The sequence below is a fragment of the Harpia harpyja genome, chromosome 4, assembly GCF_026419915.1.
Source record: "Harpia harpyja isolate bHarHar1 chromosome 4, bHarHar1 primary haplotype, whole genome shotgun sequence".
In the NCBI taxonomy this organism is placed as follows: Eukaryota; Metazoa; Chordata; class Aves; order Accipitriformes; family Accipitridae; genus Harpia; species Harpia harpyja.
The window spans coordinates 85,557,544-85,576,135 of NC_068943.1; the positions used below are offsets into that span (position 1 = coordinate 85,557,544).

Sequence of the window (18,592 nt, forward strand, 5' to 3'; positions counted from 1 at the left end):
GCATCGTACTAACCAGGGGGCTCTAAATAGTTGGCTCTTATCCAACTGTTTTAATTAGCAACAGTTTCATAAGCTTTGTAATGAGGACATATATTCATTGGAAAGTAGGTTGAGACAATGAAACTCATTTTTACATCAGACGTTTGCAGGTATTAGATGCCACTAGCTCAGCTGGTCTGAATTTAATTAGCACAGAAGTGAAGAATTCTTTGCCATATTTTCAAGCTTCAGTGTTATATTCTTAATTCAGCTTTGAAGTGACCTAAAATCAGGGTGAGATGTTATTGTGAATACTTCTTTTTTTCTATGCTCACATGGAGTTCACACTGATACTAGTGGAAGTTCAAGTAGTTGATGAACAAAAGAGTAAGCTCTTTACATTTGAAGAGATGGAATTTATGAATAATACAAAAGATACACATGTACCGTAAGGGGAGGAAACGTAGTTAAAACCAGGATGCACGCTTGAACCAGGTCTAGAGTAGCAGCAATTCTTAATGCAGCTAAAGAAGTCAGGGTTGGGAAGTCACACATGAAGAAAATAGCCTTGAACAGGCAAGAGTGGGCTGCCTGCAGAATGTCGTGTGTTAGCAAAAACAGCTATTAAACCGCAGTCTTTTTTTTTTTTTTTTTGTCTTAGAGCATCAGGTTTCACGATCACAAAACAGTATAGCTGGGTTTATGCCAGTTGTTTCAAACTTCAAACAGAAGCTGTATATTTCATGAGCAGTTGAGTCCGGTGTTGAACAACAGCAAAGTCTGTGGGTAGAATAAATTTCTCATCACAGGACAGCTCAGGGTGTACTTGTGCTGTCGCTGGGGTCAGGGAGATGGCTTCAGAAACCATGAGGTCAGGCTGTTATATGGATGAAATAACATATATGAAGAAGGTCAACATTTTTTTCTAGTTACGTAGTATCCCAGACAATGTTTACTATAGATACACAGTAATTTTTCTCTTCTAAAATAGTATGGAGGTTGTACTGCAAGGCAAAGTCAGGTATGTGTTCCGTACTATGCTGGATGAGGTTTCTATCATTAGGGAAACAAAAAAATCTAGAGTTACGCTAGAGAAGATAATACCCCAAGAAGTACCTTAGGTTAGAGAATAAGCCAAACACCCCCTGGTTAAAGAAAAAAAAGTCTCTGTGAGTAAGACTATTCCATTATTGTTTACTGTAGAGATGGCAGTACCTTCCATGTATTTGTATAGTAATTTTTATATGCCTGTGCAAGCTCTTCCTGCATGAGGAAGTCTGCCTAAGCAGTTTTTAAGGTATGTGTGTTAAGCTATGTTTCTGTTACCTATTTGCTTGCTATTTATCTTTGCCTGTCAGCTTATCTTTTAGATTGTAAACTATGTATGCCAGATGCTGTCTTCTGTTCTTTCTTGTGCGCTACTCAGAACAAGGGACTTTAGATCTAGTCAGGGTTACTGAATTTACCAGAAAAAGAGTAATTTTTGTAGCAGGAGGACACTCACCTTACATGTTATGATAAAGATTCTTAGGGAATTTGTGTCTTTCTAATTGTAGAGGAGAGCTTAGAAAACACTTGGTTGCAGCGCTACAGATTTTCTTATCTGCAACTTTTATTTTGTATTTGTTACTTCTTTCCTTTTAAGGTATACACATTAAAACTCACAAAATATGCGTGGGCAAACTCAGTTTTAATACTTTTTTTTATTGTAGTACTATCATTTACTTTGGTAAATTCTTATCCCTGTTTAAAGTGCCTTAAAGCAATTAAAACTTCGTTTAAATTCAAGTATTGTAAAACGTACAGAGTATAAGCACAAAAAAAAAAGCTGCATAGTGAAAATACTAGAGCAGGCTAATACATTCAGGACGCCAAATACTCAAGTATTAACAACACCAGATCAGTATTAAGGTTAATGATAATTAGCCAGCTTCATACAGTAGATATAGAACTGTGGGCAATATAAATGCATTGTTCTTACCATTAACAAAAGATAGAAGCATAAATTAACACTGAAAGAATTTGTAGTATTGGGTTTTGTAACACATGCCGTAAGTAATAAGGTGAATACTGACACTTAAATTAATCTCTGACATGCTGCTGTGAATCCAGCAAATATGGTATGTGGTTTTTCTAGATCCTGAGCCCCTGCAATCCCAGTGATTTTGGTGAGAGTTTCTGACATCCAAGCCTCTTTAAAATCCGTGTAAACCATCATTCTTATCTTAATAAAATTTTGTTTGAATTTTTGTTTGAAATTTGTCTCAGCGTTATAAAGAAGTATGTCTGAGTTTGTATTTCTGGTTTTTTTTGTGTACAGATGCAAGGTCACCTACTGTACTTTGTATTTGCCCATAGCTACTTTGAGTAGTAGTGGGGGATACTTAAGGGGTGTGGTAGAATTTTACCTTGAATATGTAGCCCTTACTTTGTCCATTTGATTTGAAGCTATAGTAGTTGTACCCTGGCATGATAGTGACTTGTTATGTGTACTAGATCAAGAGCATAACTTAGCTATAGTATTTGTCAGAAGAGGAATTTGTTGAAGGTATTTTAATTCACATTGTTACAATAAGCAAAATTAATTAAAAACCAGCATTAAAATGGTTGGCTGACTCCTTACATTTGAACGATTAAGGAGTATAATTTTACTTGCTATGGCTAGGAAAGTTGTAGTACAGATATGTGTGGACACATAAAAAAATGATTGATTTTCAGTGGAAATTACTGCTTCAAAATCAGTGGAACAATATGGCTAAAATATTATTGGTTTGTAACAACACTTTTAAAAATGTGTGTATAATTATGTAAGGGAAAGACATTTTTGCTCAGTTGTTGCCTAAAAAAAATAATTTAAAAATACCATACACTTTTAAAAGAAAATTCTTTGTTAATAGTTTATGTATTTTAAGAGCATCTTTGTATGTAATTTTTAGAAAGTGTTATTTTAAAATATATTTCAAGAAGTATGACAGTTGTGATATAAATTATTACAAGGATTCATCAGTCATTATATGTATGCAATATTGAATAATTAAGAGAATGAAATACGCATTTCTCATTTCTAGAAAGAGAAAACAACTTCTCTTTTACAAAGGCAGAATATGTCAAAGTATAAAGTTATAGTTTAATTTTTGTAATATTTGGTGAAATTCTACAAAACAACAATAATGAGAAAATTAAAGGGCTGCACCCAGAGTATAAAACTAGTAGAAGTTAGGTTTCTTGGAATCTTAACTCCCTTGCTCTTCTCCCTTTCTTTTGAAAGACTTGTATGTTTTTATTGTATTAATCAAAGTACTTAGTAAGATTTTGTAGTTGTAGCAAGATAGCAGGCCGTGTAAGTCCATCTACAGTTTATTTCCAGAGCCCATTGGAGATGAACTTTGGGTTAATTTGCTGTAGGTTAAGGTTTGATAGAAGGAATACTGCAAGATCTCCTCATTACCAGCCTGACTTCAATGTCAGGAAGAGTTTTCTTTTTAGTGTGTAAACATCCTTCATCCGTTGCTGCTAGGTGGAGATCAAAGCGCAATGAAACTGATTTTTTCCTTAAGCGAGGGTTGTCTTTAAAGAAAGAACCTTCCCATTCTTTAATGACTTCATCCACTTTTTCTGTCCTGAAACAATAAAGCAAATGTATTTATGATCCTTTAGGCAGTATGAATTATCTGTCTTTAGGACTGCTTTTTAAATGTACAGAGAAATTGCATAATAAAGCATCAAGGTAGTTTAGATGGGTACTGAGAAACTAGAATTTTTCTTTTTTTTTCGCAGGTTCATTCTCCAGAAAAGCTAAATAAAGGGTGAGGGTTCATTATATTCTTGGGTTTGTACTTTTAAGTGGGCATGGATACAAAACCACTGCTCCAAACACATCAGGCAGTTTGTTTCCAAGGAGAAAGTTTGGAATCCAAGTTCAAAAACTTTGCAAGAAATCCCTGTACTATAGTGGGCAGGACAGAATTCCTGCATCTGAAAGCCTTCAAAATAGGGAGGAGAAAAATCTAGTTCAGATCTAAACCTCAGAATGTAGATCTACATTAACTTAAAAAATAAAAAAACGGTAGAAGTAAAATACAGAGAATTAAATCTCTAGCTGATTCTATGATATTTAGGCACCCAAATCCAACTGATTTCATCCTCTAAGTATGTGTCAGGATCCAGATCTAAAAGTCTGACTCTGGGGGCCTTACTCAGGTAGAGTAAACTACCCAGCCAAGCAGGCCTGTGCAAATCTGTCAGATTGTGTAAGATGAACAACTCCCATGTATGAAAATAAGCTTCAGGTATGGAGTGTGTGTGGTGGACCATATAATGGCATTAATTTTTAATCCAAATTTCTGCATGTTTTCAACAGCTGATTACAGTTAAGTATTAGTGACATGCTACACTACAGTTTGTTTTAAATGTAACGTTAAATGCTAGTCTACAAAAGAGCTTAAAGAGCAGCAGAAAAAAAAAAAGAACGGGGCAATCCAATACTATTAAAGTAATTTGAGGTGCATAATGCATACTAACAGACTTTCATAAGTCCATTTAGGAGCCAAGCTCTCCGTTCCCTGTTTGGTAATTGGTGAAATGTAGGAGTTTCCAAATAGCAAGGTAGAGCAGCCAAGCCTGGATTTATATGCATAAATATGCCCCAGAGGGACTTTGCAAACATGGTATGGGCTCTTTTGCTTTCAACCTTAACTAGATGAATTATTCATAGTTTCATTCTTAACAGAAATAGAAATTACAAATCAGAAGCATTACCATGATATTGTTAGCTTATGAAGTAAATGCTGATAAAAAGAACTTTAAAATTTAATGTATTGTTAAAACATGCCATTCAATATACCTTCAAGAACTATCACTGTTATTCTGGAGCTTCTTGGCTGTATGGGCATGATGTAACAGATACTAAATAAAGGAAAACTCAAAGCTACCGAAATGTAATGCCCACCATTTACTTTAAATTGTTATTTTTTTAAATTCATGTTTCTCTTACTGTACAGTGCCATGAGCTTCAGCACTTTCCTTCATAATATTTCCATCTAGGATTGCTTGTTTTGTCACCAGTTCCACCTTCTCAGTTTCATGCTTCTTTACACCATCTGTAAAAGAAAATGCAGATATGCTAAGCATGCAGAAGAGTGAGGTCAGGATACAGGACCTAGAGATACTTTTTCCTCCTGCTGCATTGGAAGAAGATCCTTTTGTAATAACCAGTAATTTGTCAGTAGTTAGGAACCTCCTTTAGGGCCATAATCCCCTAAAGAGAAAGTGTCTAAAAACTCACTTGAAGGCAGTGTAAAGGCAATCTTGCTAGTGGTAGGCTTTTTGTCATCCTTCTGGTCAGGTATAGAGCAACGAAACCTGCAAAAATAAAAATTATTACAGTCATCTAGTAATACTGAATTACTTTAATCTAAAACTTGTCATATGAACAGCTATGAAAAAATTAAAAATATGAGAACCATGAGAAGTTCTGTTTGATTGTAGCAACTATTTGTTTGGATTTCTTATTCTGAGTATAGAACTGAAGAAAGTTACTGAAAATATCTGTGCAATTTCTTCATTATTTTTGGACAGTTTTTCGTCAGTTTGCTGTGTGCTAGGAAGAGTTATTTAATTTTATTGATACTGAATTCTGTGTATTTTCAGAGCTAGAAGCATTAAATCTGAAACTGACTCCCCTGTCTGGAATCTTCTTATGCAAAAGGGTGAAGATCCAGGACTGAAACTCTCCATTTTCTGTAGAAAGGACTGAGGGAGGCAATGTTCTACTGAAAGATTTCAGAATGGCATGCCTGGTTTTGTTAAGATACCAGTGCTGAGTGCAAGATGTGATATTTTGCCTTTTCCTTATCCTCCTCATTGTTTACATTTGTATAGCTGCCTCTTTCATGTCTACGTTTCAAACTACTGGTGTTTGTATACCAGGGAAAGGGCAGACATGAAGAGTTACAACCAAGGCAAAATGTCACTGGAAGGTGTATTCTGAAATAGCATCCTAACGTGTGCCTTAAAACACTCTGAATGATAGCGAGTAGTGTGAACTCCACATGCAGACGGCCATCTGTCATGTGATGAGACATGAACTTCTCTCCCAGAACTTCACCCGTGTGGACTTGCTTCGTCAATGGTCTGAGACAAACAGCACCCACGGCAGGCAGCTAATGGGATACGAAGTCTACATCAACATGCCGTGCCTTGAATGAGGACGCAGTAAGCATGCTATTATCCGCAATGGATTGTGGAGACACTCTGAGCTCCAAAAAGTGTGAAATCAGTGAAGTTAATTTACCATGAAACCATTTCTAAGGATATTATACTGTGATTTTTTTAATGATTCGTTCATGTATTTACAATTCTGATGATTATTTCAATGAGATGTTCTGAAATGGAAGATAAATTTGAATACTTTTTGTCTAAACAACGAGTACCTGTTCTCTTCTTGCTCAAGCAGACTGCGATATGTTGCTATCTCCTCCTCCAGTTTCATCCTGGTGTTAAGGAGAATTTCATGCTCTTGAAGCTGTTTCTCAATACCTCTTCTCACTTCCAGTAGCTCTTTCTCTAAGCATTCAATCTCAGCTTCTAAATTTTGTAGTTGCATGTGGTACTGCTGCTCTGTGGCACGCAATGAACGTTCCAAACCCTTTTCCTGTGAAATTTAACTCATATTTTAAGATTTGGAAAGTATATGCATAAAGATGTTATATGTACTTTTCATTAACAACCTGTGTATTTTTACATCAGTTCTTTTAAGAATATTCTTTAGGAACAGGAGTAAAGCTTTCAAGATAATACTTTTGCTGAGAAATTTTCCAGTAAAATCTGTAATAATTTAAGACAGGATAAAAAAATGTAGCCTTCTGTTGTACCAGAAATCCACTACCATTGATTTTACAGATTTCTGCTTTTACCTGTATGGTTGAAACGATATCCAGCTTAGTACTGTATGAAAACTGAGTGGTCTGTGTTCTCTCGTAGCTTATCTATATTACTGAATTCAGTAAATTGCTGACATATTTTATCATGAATGCATTGATAGATTTGGTCCACAGATTCAAAAAAAGTTATAAACCTGATGTGAATTGGTTAGGCAGAATGACTGGGAACTTGATGAGGGAGTATTATGCAAGTATTTGTCTGGTAGGCGTGAAAACATGTAAACACGTGTATATTGAATGGCAGATCCTGAATCAAAACATGCGATACTCTTAAATGTGACCAGTGACTGGGTTATTGCTTGTTGGTTAGTGCTCTGTGTGACGAGCTGTAAGTCCACCGCAAAGCTATGCATTTCTCTGTGTGTTGTATTTCTGCCGTATAGTGGATGTGATTGTTCATAAACAGAATTGTGGAATAGTTTACATCAGGAAAAAGATTTTTTTTTTCCCAGAAGATTTCAAGTTTCATTTTATGATGCTTACCACAGCGTGGAGAGATTCAATTTCGATCTGCATGTGGTGCCACTGCCGTCTCGCTTCACAGAGTTCTGCTCTGGCCGCCTTTAATGCTTCTGCATCTTTGTCCATTCTTCTAATTGTAGCTTCTTCTAGCTACCGGGGATAAAAAAAAGATAACAATATTAAAAAAAAATTCAGATAATGAAAATAAAATAGATACATAAAAATACCTAGTTGGAATTTTTTGAGAGTCATATAAATTTGATAAAGCTAACAGTGATGAGTAAATATTTTATGTACCATTTAGATGGGAAGCCCTTATACTGCTATGTTTGATGGCAAGTAGTTGGCCGCATCTTTATGCCTAACATATTTGTTGTAGAGGAATTCCCATACAAATTAAGCAGTTGTATTGAGACCTTATTCACCTCTAGAGTAAATGGGCTTAACTTCATGGAAATAAGAGGAATTGCAGTCAGTTCAAGCTTCCAGGTTTGAATAAGGTTCTTTGTTTTTAATGTATTTTTTATTTCTAAGAACAGCTTTATAGAGAGGGAGCCCTTTTGAGTGGTTGCATGAATATATCACAATTGACAATTGCTGTAATTATGTTTTTGCCTGATCTAGTCATTGACTGGATTTCAGATTCTCATTTGAGGGCAAGTACCTCCATTCATTTAAACATGAGTAGCATATTTATCCAAATCTACAACTTTTCCTTGTCCTGTAAGGACAGGTTATTTAAGATTTACCTATCACAGGAAGGAAAAAATTGGCATGTTTTCTGAGTGTATGCTGTCACCCATGTTAAATGTGACAATTCAGAAGTGAAGTGCCTGTTCTAAGCTTAATCCTGATCTAAAATACTATTTGAGATAATTTGCCATCCTTAAGGCTGAAGCTTATTCTTAGAAAAAAGTAAATAGTCAAACAAGCACTGTATTGTGTTTGCAAGAAGGGGTTTTTAAGGGGGTTTTAAGAAGGGTTTTTAAGCCAATCTTGAGCATGTGTCGGGTCATTTTAGATTTAGGCTTGTCTTTGATTTAGATAATATGTTCATGCATTTAACTTCCAAAATAATTGTTTTGCTTATGAAAGTTATTTTCCTTTCGGATTCTGAGTTTTACTGCAAGTGGTGAAGATGCCATAAGCACTTGAAACAATACATGCTCTTTTGCATATTTTACTGCTTTATGTAGGTTCTTGTGATGCTATGAACTCTAAGAAAATAAAGTCTTTAATTCAGGTCTTATGAAGCAAGTAAAATAAGCTTCTTTGCCCCCCCCGTAACATACTGACCTATTGTAATTTTACCATGCCATTGTTTTGGTGAAAAATCTAGATTTGGCTAATCCACAAGTGAACACTCAATATTCTTTGCTTACCCTTTTTTGCCTGGGTACTGGAGAATTTATGTGACAAGATTATATCAATATACATTGGCTGCTTTGTGCCAAACGCAGATATAAACTTAGCTTAACTATCTAGTTTATAGCTGCTGTGTGTCATTGGATTACTGTGTAGATCAGCCAGATTGCAGCAGTAGTCTGGCCTGTGGTTAAAATAAACCTCCAGAATTTCTGCAATGCCTAAGAAGTACAACAAGGTGATACAATACCAATTTTCACCCTGAATTTCTTCATGTTTGATGTCTGAAAAGTGTTTTGCCATTTTATTTCAAAGTTCAGTTGGGTTTTAGAGATGTTTTGTATGTAAATCTAAAATAGTAGCATTGTGTGTTGATAACAGTTAATCGATCTGTATGAAAGAAAAACCTATATTTGCTGAAAAGTATAACATAGTTTTACTGTGAACAATATAAAATAGTTCCTGAAAAGGTACAGTTTTCTTTAATATAGGTGCTAAAAATGGTAAAGCTTTCTGTATATAAATGGATTCTTTACATTGCCTTTGATTTTCAAGATTCTCTTTTCCTCTGGGATAACTAAATGGTGCTAGAGGTTACCATGTTATAGCATATGTCATCATTTTTAAAATCACAACAATATCACTGTTGCAGGTACAGAAAAACATCCAGATGAATTACACAGCATTTGTTTAGTGTGAATTTCATACCCTAAACAAAATCTATTTCCGTATCTTCTAGTTCACATCTTACTGCAGTAAAATCAAAATCCCTTCCCCAATAATATGCTGCATTGAAAAGGAAATACTGTACCTCATAGAGGCTGAGGGAGGAATTGTATAGACAGGGATTGTCTCCTTACTCTGGAAGGTGTATGTCTGTATGAAGTCATTACCTGGGTCCTTGCTGAGATGATGGTCTTTATCTGATTTCTGGTGGTGAGCGTTTCATACTTTGCCCTGATCTCATTGAGGAGCTGGGACAGTTCCATTCTCCTCCCATCCTCCACCTTGGCTAACCGAGCCTTATTGATAGGATGAGCCGGCTGCTGCAGAGCCTTCCCTGCCTGCAGTGAGAGGAGAGAGAGCGTACAGCCAGATTTTAAAGCTGCAGAGCTTTATTTTTGAGGAAGCACTGGAAGGTCAGAAGCCTCCAATCGTTTCTAAAAGCAAGTTAATAAAGCAAAGGTCTGTCACTTTTGCAGCGATTAAAATAATGATTCCTAAGTTATGTGCTGAAATGAATATATACAATGTCTTTATGTTTTTGTTACACTATAACTGTGGTTTTTTATAACCTTAGAAATGTGAGGTTAAGAGACACAAAGCAAAGGACAAAATTACAGCTGCACAGCATGAGAGTGCAATTGCAGAGAGGAAGGGAAAGGAACAGCTTCCCAGCAGTACACCTGTATTGGTGGCAGGGCTGCTGGAATGGGCCTTCACCAGGCAGTTGTGCAGCACTGGAGCAGGTCATTTAGGGATGTTACAGAATTTCAATTCTTGAAGGTTTTTGAGAGTCAGCGAGGCAAAGCCTCAGGTGGCTGGCCTGATCTGGTGTTGGAAAAAGAGCTGGGCTCCTGGACATCCTCTCACCCTACATTTTGGTGTTTTTATGGGCAGAAACACAAAAAGAGGGAGAGGAACCAGCACTACTAGTGGTAAAGTATGCTTGTGCCCCTTGTGGCAAAGGGTTTGGCTCCTCTTCTGCAGGGTGCAAAGTTCTGGTGAATTAACACTTCAAACATAGCTAACTGCTGTCAGAAAAAGTGTCTGGTTTGTCTCTGAAGGTGTTTACAGTACCTCTGCCATGTGTCAGTGTGCTCAGTTCACAGAATATGCAGATTATGTAAGTTTCTTTTACCTTTCTTGACAGCTACCAGGGAGGTAGGAAGTATAGGTTGTGTGCTGTGCTGTATTTTCTGCAAAGAATTCTTCATTTCCTGGCTCACTGTAGTTACTATATGATCCCAATGATCTTGTCTGCTAAGAACAGCTCTTACCTATTTTTCAAAGTTTTTTCAGTAATGCGCAATGCCAGATATTTAGGAAAAAATTCAGATTTCAGTAAAAAATAAAAATTCACTAGATAGAATGCATTTTTAGGCTCCAACTAAGAATATACCTCAGTAAAATGAGAAAAAAGGCAGTAAACTTTTACAAGACACTCGTCTTTTTAGAAGTCAAAGTACTATACCACTTAAGAGTCTCCTTGTGTGCATAAAGCTTCCTTGTTCTTGGCTCTGTCCGCTGGCACATGTAAAAGGATCCTGTGTTCTGATTTTATTTTTCTTAGCTGGCTGTTTTTCAGCTGACCTGGACTGAGATGAGAATGTTTTGTTGTCCAATATCTTTTCTACAAGTGTCTTAATTATTCTAGTTTTATGTAGTTCTAAAACCAAAATATTGGCAGTGTTTTTCATTGATGGTATGGGAACAATCACATAATAAAAACATTAAGAATCCATCAAACAAACATAAGATATTATACCTTAGGAGAGTATAAACATTAGCAGGAAAAGCCTACGTATTTAAGCAAATAAGAACTTGAAATATAACTTAAAATCTTCCTTTTACTTTGCATTGCAATACCGATTGTTTACAGTTTGCTTTTAGTTCCCTGGGACTCAGAACATCTTCTGTTTACATCAGGTGAAGTCAAGGCTGTCTAGCATCCAGAAATGAATCCAGAAATGTATAAGTTTGACATACAATATAGAGGTTTGCAGGGATATTGGATTTGGTCGCACAGACCAAACTTTATGCATCAACAAGCATCTATGGATGAATCTTCACATTACCAGGAGCTAAACATTTGCCAGTTGATACAATTTTTAAAAGCTTTTAAAAAAGAAATTAGCACTAATGCTTTCTTCTTCTGTCTTTTTTTCAGGTGTAAAGGGAACATCTGGCTACAAGATCCCTGAAGGCTAAAGGTAGGTAGGTGTAAGCAATTGTATCTTCACTAGGATTTATGTAATTTTGAATTGTAGCTACTTTCAATGTTCATATTCTATTACAGTTATTGGATTTTATTTAACTTTATAGTTCAGATACTGTGCAACAATTATTTGGATTCTGTGATACAGGGTAATAATGCTATAGTGATTGCAAACTGCTTTGGATTACCATTGTTGCTTTCTCACAAGACAATAGCTAGAGTCGTTTCTAGATTTTTATATACATCTAAACTGCACCCTAGGCAATTCTAAGTCATCTTTTAGATCATAATGTTAAATTCAGGATTAATGTGTATGTAGGTAAACTACATGGTTATGGAGTGGAAATCTACACTGAATGATGTAGGGAGTCATGATTTCGCAGCAATCACAGTTGCAGTCCTTGAGGTACGTACATTATTTCATATTTCTTTATATACAATTATTCTGAAAGTATATATGTCTTTGGAAGAAGAAGACAAAAGAGACATGTTTTTCTCTTCGGATTGGAGATGCTCAATAATGGGGAAGATGATATGGTTTCAGGTTTTCCACATATGAGAAGAAAATTATGGATAGGAAAGAAAGATGATGAATGCTGTCCTGTCTTAGCTAGAGAAAAAATTTCCTTCAGTCTATAATCTTAAAGTTTCTCTATAACGGTACTCTTGGTAATCATACACAACTACATAAACAACCTCAATTTGTCTATTTCTGATATCATTATTCTAATTTATATTGTAATTATTTTAATTAAAGAAATGTAGTCTGCAACAGTAAAAAATATTATTGAAATACATCGCATGTAGTAAGATTCTTTTCATTTATTTATCAGCACTGCTTTTAAAGGGTGAAAAAAAAGAGGTACACTTGTGTTCCATGCTTTTAGAAAAGACATTACTTCTTTAAACTGCTTAAGATGGTGCGTTTACTCAAGAGGTTTTCAAGTTCTTCCCTCTCTGTACTGGCATATATGGAATATTCTTCCATTTCACTTCTTTGGGTTATTTATCACAGTGCTTTTTCTTTAACTGACTGGATTTTAGATGTGGCGATACTACTATGCTGATTTAGTTCTTTGACTATTGTTTTAATTACCCTGGCCTTTATTGGTTCAAAGCAGGAAGCAGAAAAAATGCTAGTAGTGGGTTTTACAAAAGGCAGAATGGAAACACAGTATGAAATCTGTGCTCCCATTAAACGTCTGGTTTGGGTCAAGCATTTAAGGGTTGTGATAGAATGTGCAGAACATTTGTATTCTAGAGATGCAATAATATACATGTAAGAGGTCACAGTAACTTCCTTGTCTTATCTGAGAATCCCACAAAAATTGTCAACGTTTTGGCTCAAGAGCAAAGGCTTAGGTGTAAAGTGTAAGGGGATTGTATTTTTGTTCATTATTTGGTTTTGGATGAGATTCCTTTAAACAGTTCATTTGAATTGGTCATCTGGAAGCCAAATTCAGGATTCTAAAGATCACATGGTGCTCCCACCAGATGGCACTCCGGGACATGGACCCACCGCTTCATGGCTGGGGTAGCTGCATGCTTCCAAACCAGGGTACCCCTCCTTTTCTACTACAGTTGCAGTCTCTACAATAGGTTGTTCTGTTTGCAAAAACGTCTTTCTTAAATTGATATCTTTAAATTTTAAGTTAGCAAGTATTCCTTTAATCTTACATTTAAACAGGTTTTTTTTTTAACATGTACGTCTCCTAGCATTGGATTAATTTCTTTAAATTAATGGGGAGTACTATACCCCACACATAGTATATGGTAAAGCAAGATACCCAAGAAAATGGCAAATATGGATCAGGAGCAGCAGTCCTAAATGAAGAATAAAGGGAGACTAATATCTTAAAGCTTGTTGAGTCCTTTTTATTAGTTAAGAAAACTGGAAAATGAGGTTAGAATAGCAAAATTATTTTATCTATTAATTTCTAAAAATTATAAAAAGGCATATCTAATTAAATGCCTAATGTGTACACCATATTTCTAGTTATTGAACAAAGAATTGGTGATACATTTGAAGAACACTGTGAAAGTAATACAGGCAGTACCAATAGACAGAAGCAGAAAATATATTGCATGGCTGCTAAGAATGAAAATGCAGGCTTTGTTTTATGTTAAAGAATCTTAGTAAAAAGCCAATCTATTTTTATCACTTCACACAAAAGAACAAAATTATTTATCCATTTTGGCTTTGAAAAAACACGGAGTGAACGGTTCCTTTGCAACATCAGATTGTGCCTTATATCTGCTCTTCAACTTCCTTAACGTGGGATGCAACAACTTTTCCATCTACCACTTCTTCGACAATTGTCTTGATCTTTCTAGTTTTGGTAGGATCTAAACATCATAAACAAAATAAAACAAAATATTTATCAAAGTGTTAAAAATTATAAAACAGAGCAGTATGTGTACATGAACAGTTACATCCTTTTCCTTTCAAATTGGCTTCTTGTTATAATGAACTCTAGGATGTAGTTAAACAGAATAGCATGTATTATTTTATTTATAAGAATGACTTTAGAAACAAAGTTTTATTCAATCAAGTTCTACATACCCTGAGAAGAATCCAGTGATTGCGTTTGTGATTTGGACCCTGTCAAGGATGAGCTCTCAAATGTTACTCCCTGTCCTGCGCTCCTAAAAGTGAATCAGAGACATGCAATATGGCAGAATGTTTGTCAAGATCAGTAGAAATACCCTTTTCATGTTGGCATTGATAGATTATTTTAAATATGGAGCAAAATCATTCATTCTCCTCAGTTAGAGTCTATCTGTATTATTTCAGAATCCTTGTATGTGCCTTATTGTCTTTTGGTGAATGTACCGCTTGTTTTTACCTCTTTTTTACTGGAAAGGATATTGCTACAGAAAATAAAGCAAAGGAGATATTCCATGTAAATTAGTTACTTACACAAACTCGCCATCCAGCAAACGACGATAGGTTTCAATCTCCATTTCTAGGCGAGTCTTGATGTCTAGAAGTTGTTGATACTCGGCATTCTGGCGCTCCATATCAGCCCTGACCTGAAACATCTGAGACTCCAGATTCCCAATCTGAAGTTGCATTTGTGAAAGCTGAGCACAGTAACCTCCTTCTGTTTCTGCTAAAGTGTCTTCAAGGGATTTTTTCTGTGTAAGAAGGATATTACATGATCTCTGATTAAGGAAAAAAAAATTCTTTACAAAGACAAAACCAACAGAAATAGTTTAATGGGAGTAAATATAGCCTCATTACTTAGAGATTTTTTTATTTTCTTGAAATACCGTTTGAAAACTGGCCTTTGCTGCTTCACTGAATGTGAACATAAAAGTTCATCTGCTTTGTAACACGCTACTTGCAATCCAATTATATATATTACTGCTATTTAGGAACTAAAAGAATGCAAGATTTAATAGGAAATAAATCCAAGTCTTAAATCCTATAGAATAGTATAAGATCTAACAACACTTTTGAATTTGGAAAATTTACTCTGACTAGTTAGCAGCTTCCTTAGAACATACCATGGCAAGCTGAGATTGTAGTTCTATTTCCAAGCTCTGGAGAGTCCGTTTTAAATCTGTGATCTCACTCTTCCCTGACTGAAGCTGCTCAGTATTGGTGGAGATTTCCCTTTTCAGCTCCCCACTCTGAAATGGCAAGGAAGAATAGAGTGTAATTTTACTGTTCCAAACATTTAACTCATTTTTACATGCATTTCGCTGAATTTGCTGTCTCTGGTTGTTACTTTTTCATTGAACCATGCTTCAGCCTCTTTACGATTTTGATCAGCAATGACTTCATACTGTCCCCTCATGTCATTCAAAAGCTTGGTCAGGTCAGTTCCTGGAGCAGCATCCATTTCAACGCTGACTTGGCCAAGTGCACTGCTTTGGATTCCCTGAAGCTCCTGGAGAGATTTAAAATAAAGTTTCTGTTAATAAAAGGCAAAATAGTTCTACCAAAAACATATGTAAAGAAATATATATGATATAAATTCTGTTTCAACGAGAATCCATAGCTTGCATGCCTATTTCTTTCACTGTTTCACTTAGTAAACTCAAAAAAGAAGAGCAAACAAAACAAATAATGAAACCAAGGAACTCCCACTGGCATAAATAAGGGAATAATTTGATATTTCACAATTCCATCTGCCTTGTTATGAATTCACAAAGAAAAAAAAGTACCTCTTCATGATTCTTCTTGAGATAAGCCAGTTCTTCATTCAGGCTTTCAATCTGCATCTCCAGATCTGCTCTTGTCAAGGTCAGCTCATCAAGAACTCTGCGCAGACCATTGATGTCAGCTTCCACACTCTGGTGAAGAGCCACTTCATTCTCATATCTGTAAATAAAGTAATTAAATATGATTTTTTACATGGTTAATGAGGTCAAATGCAAACTATTACTATGTACTTATATAGCTTTTAATATGAAATCTTAATACACGTAATTATTATAATATTGATTAATAATTACATTAAAGTATTCTACAAGGAAAGAGATTTTTAAATACAAAAGATTTTTTTCCTTAAAATATTGGTAAGTTTTTGTAATACTAAGATGTACTTACTTCAGTCTGAAATCATCAGCAGCCAGTCTGGCATTATCGACCTGCAAAATGATTCTTGCATTGTCGATAGTTGCATTAATGATCTGGAATACAAACAATGTTCAGAGAATTATTTTATAGCTCAATGGCTTTGCAACTGTTAGACTCTTGTATAATTTACTATGAAAATATATAGGACAGATTTTCAGCTTCTGCAAATCAGCATGCTTCACTTAATGGTAGAATACCAGTTCAGATTCTATGACTAGATAGTTTATAATCTCTGAAGACCTTGCCAGGTAGTCTGTCTATTTCAGGAATTGAATTCTTGATGTAAGAAATATGAAACTTATTAAAATTTAAACTTTGTAATCTACAGGATTTTGTAGAACTGGATTCCATCACTGCATTCTCCTTTATTCAAATTAGACCAAGTCACACAGCATTGTGTGATATAGCTACAGAACTGCCATTAATATACAAGAAAAATTCAACACAAGATACTAGTGCAATGTGGCAGGTTGTTACAAGCGTTGGTACTGTAGAATAAATTTGCTCTTGGTTTCTGAAAGGAAAATATTTTTATCCAAAATATTATCAGGTGAATTACAAATGTAAAGATACGTTAAGTACATTGCTTTGCTACCTTGTTTCGAAGATCTTCAATTATAGGATAGTATTTACTATAGTCATTCCCAGATCCAGGGATACCAGCGCCAGGGCCGTTTTTCTCATACCACTCACGGATTTTGCGCTCCAACTCAGTATTGGCATCCTCCAGAGACCGTACTTTGTCCAGATAAGCAGCCAGACGGTCATTGAGGTTCTGCATAGTTTCTTTTTTTGAGCCAGAAAGAAGGCCACCATCCCCAGCACCAGCAGTGCCAAAACCACCTCCAAAACCAGATCCTGAGCCGCTACCAAAGCCACCTCCAAAACCAGTGCCTGAGCTGCTGCCAAAACCACTGCCTAAACCTCCACCAAAAGCACTGCCTAAGCCACTTCCATAGCTACCTCCTAAAACACTACCAAAGCCTGCACCAAAGCCTCCACCTGAGCTACTCCCAAAACCCCCACTGAAGCCAGAGCCTGAACCAAGCATAGAAGCAGCACCAAAACCTCCGCCAGATCCACCACCAAACCCAAGTCCACTGCCACCAAAGCCTCCTCCACCACTAGAACTGGACATTCTCAGAGATCCTCCGCCAAGTCCACTCCGAGAAGAGAATTGCCGGGATCCACCACTTGTGCGCACAGAAAGGGCCATGGTGCTCAAGGTGCCCTGATCTATTATGCGAGGCATAAAACACAGAGCAAGGCCGATCAGAGAACAGTTTAACCTTTATATAGGGAAGGCAGTGGGTGTTGCAGTAGTGGTCCCCACCTCCTAGGAAGATCTTTAATTCTTTCTCTCTCTCTCTTGTTTGGAGGGGAAGTCAGTTTAGCATGTCCTGACCAAACTAAATTATATGTGTCAATCTAAATTGCCAATGGGAGTGGAAATCTGGTGCCCTCCAGGTATTTGCTGTATGAGGGGAAATGGGTGGAGTAGAGCTAAGACATCACGATAATGTTTTGCCATGTGCAACGGAGCACAAAAATTTCTTTTCGCATTTAAATCCTTCCTAAGTAATTTTTTTGTCATTACATACTCATTGCTTTCTTGGTTTGGAGCTATTATTGTAGGAGTATGCTTAAGTCAGTGGAGTGATCCCTATCATATCATACTTCCCAGTGTGCGTGTCAAAAATGTGTTTCTTTTCATAATACTTTTCTGGCATGAATGTCTGCCAGATTAGTGCTCCTTGTATGTTTATTAAGAAGTAAGAAAAGTGATCAACAAAAGTTAAGAAGAGGCATATGGACATTCAGTGATCTGCAGGTTGATCATTAATATGAAAACATAAATACACTTGATTATACTGAATATATTGTGTTTTCTGCCCTAAACATTTCATCATTGAAGTATATCTGTGTAATATGCATAGCCTATACCAACAGTTTATACTTTTGAGCTGAAAACTAACCAGTTTCTTCTAAATAGTTTTCTGTTATCTCAAAATAAGGAAAATGATTTCTGTATTTTGTGCTTTTTATAATCTAAATCTAAAGATTGAATATAGCTCTTCTGGTTGCAGGTTTAGGCATGGACACACTTCAAAACCAATATACTTCTCTTTTGAAGTTATTTTGGTAAACAGAAAATTGTTTTTTCTTTGTTCTGGCTTAGTTATATCATTGGATTTGTCAACTGAAATGTATTAGTTTTTAATTTATCTACATCCAGGAGCATAGGTGCTTCTTTGGGCAGAAATGTATTGTGAGCAGTAGATCAAAGGTTTAAGTAAAGCATTTGTGTAGAAATTAATT

At 35.9% G+C, this 18,592-nt stretch overlaps 2 protein-coding genes and 1 long non-coding RNA gene across 4 annotated transcripts in view; 1 reads left to right on the forward strand and 2 right to left on the reverse strand.

Moving 5' to 3' along the window:
* The window catches only part of LOC128140967 (uncharacterized), a 67,492-nt gene that overhangs the window by 2,203 nt on the left and 46,697 nt on the right, over nt 1–18,592 (forward strand). Inside the window, exon 2 of the long non-coding RNA XR_008234867.1 lies at nt 11,638–11,680. This is a non-coding gene — a long non-coding RNA (uncharacterized LOC128140967). The remainder of the gene's footprint in view (nt 1–11,637; nt 11,681–18,592) is intronic.
* Nucleotides 3,093–9,802, reverse strand: KRT222 (keratin 222). 2 transcript variants are annotated; one of them, XM_052785456.1, is made up of 6 exons: nt 9,641–9,802; nt 7,404–7,532; nt 6,411–6,631; nt 5,264–5,340; nt 4,973–5,078; nt 3,093–3,599 (listed from the first exon to the last, which is right to left on the reverse strand). In XM_052785456.1, exons 1-6 carry the CDS (start codon nt 9,734–9,736, stop codon nt 3,386–3,388), a joined length of 843 nt encoding a protein of 280 aa, XP_052641416.1. In that variant the 5' UTR covers nt 9,737–9,802; the 3' UTR covers nt 3,093–3,385. The 2 variants fall into 2 exon arrangements, with proteins under 2 accessions (XP_052641416.1, XP_052641417.1); XM_052785457.1 differs by having other exon boundaries at nt 9,559–9,755.
* On the reverse strand, nt 13,934–17,489 carry LOC128140960 (keratin, type I cytoskeletal 12-like). Its single transcript, XM_052785445.1, has 8 exons — nt 16,869–17,489; nt 16,244–16,326; nt 15,859–16,015; nt 15,420–15,581; nt 15,196–15,321; nt 14,606–14,823; nt 14,249–14,331; nt 13,934–14,031 (listed from the first exon to the last, which is right to left on the reverse strand). The coding sequence occupies exons 1-8, from the start codon at nt 17,487–17,489 to the stop codon at nt 13,934–13,936; spliced, it is 1,548 nt and encodes a 515-aa protein (XP_052641405.1).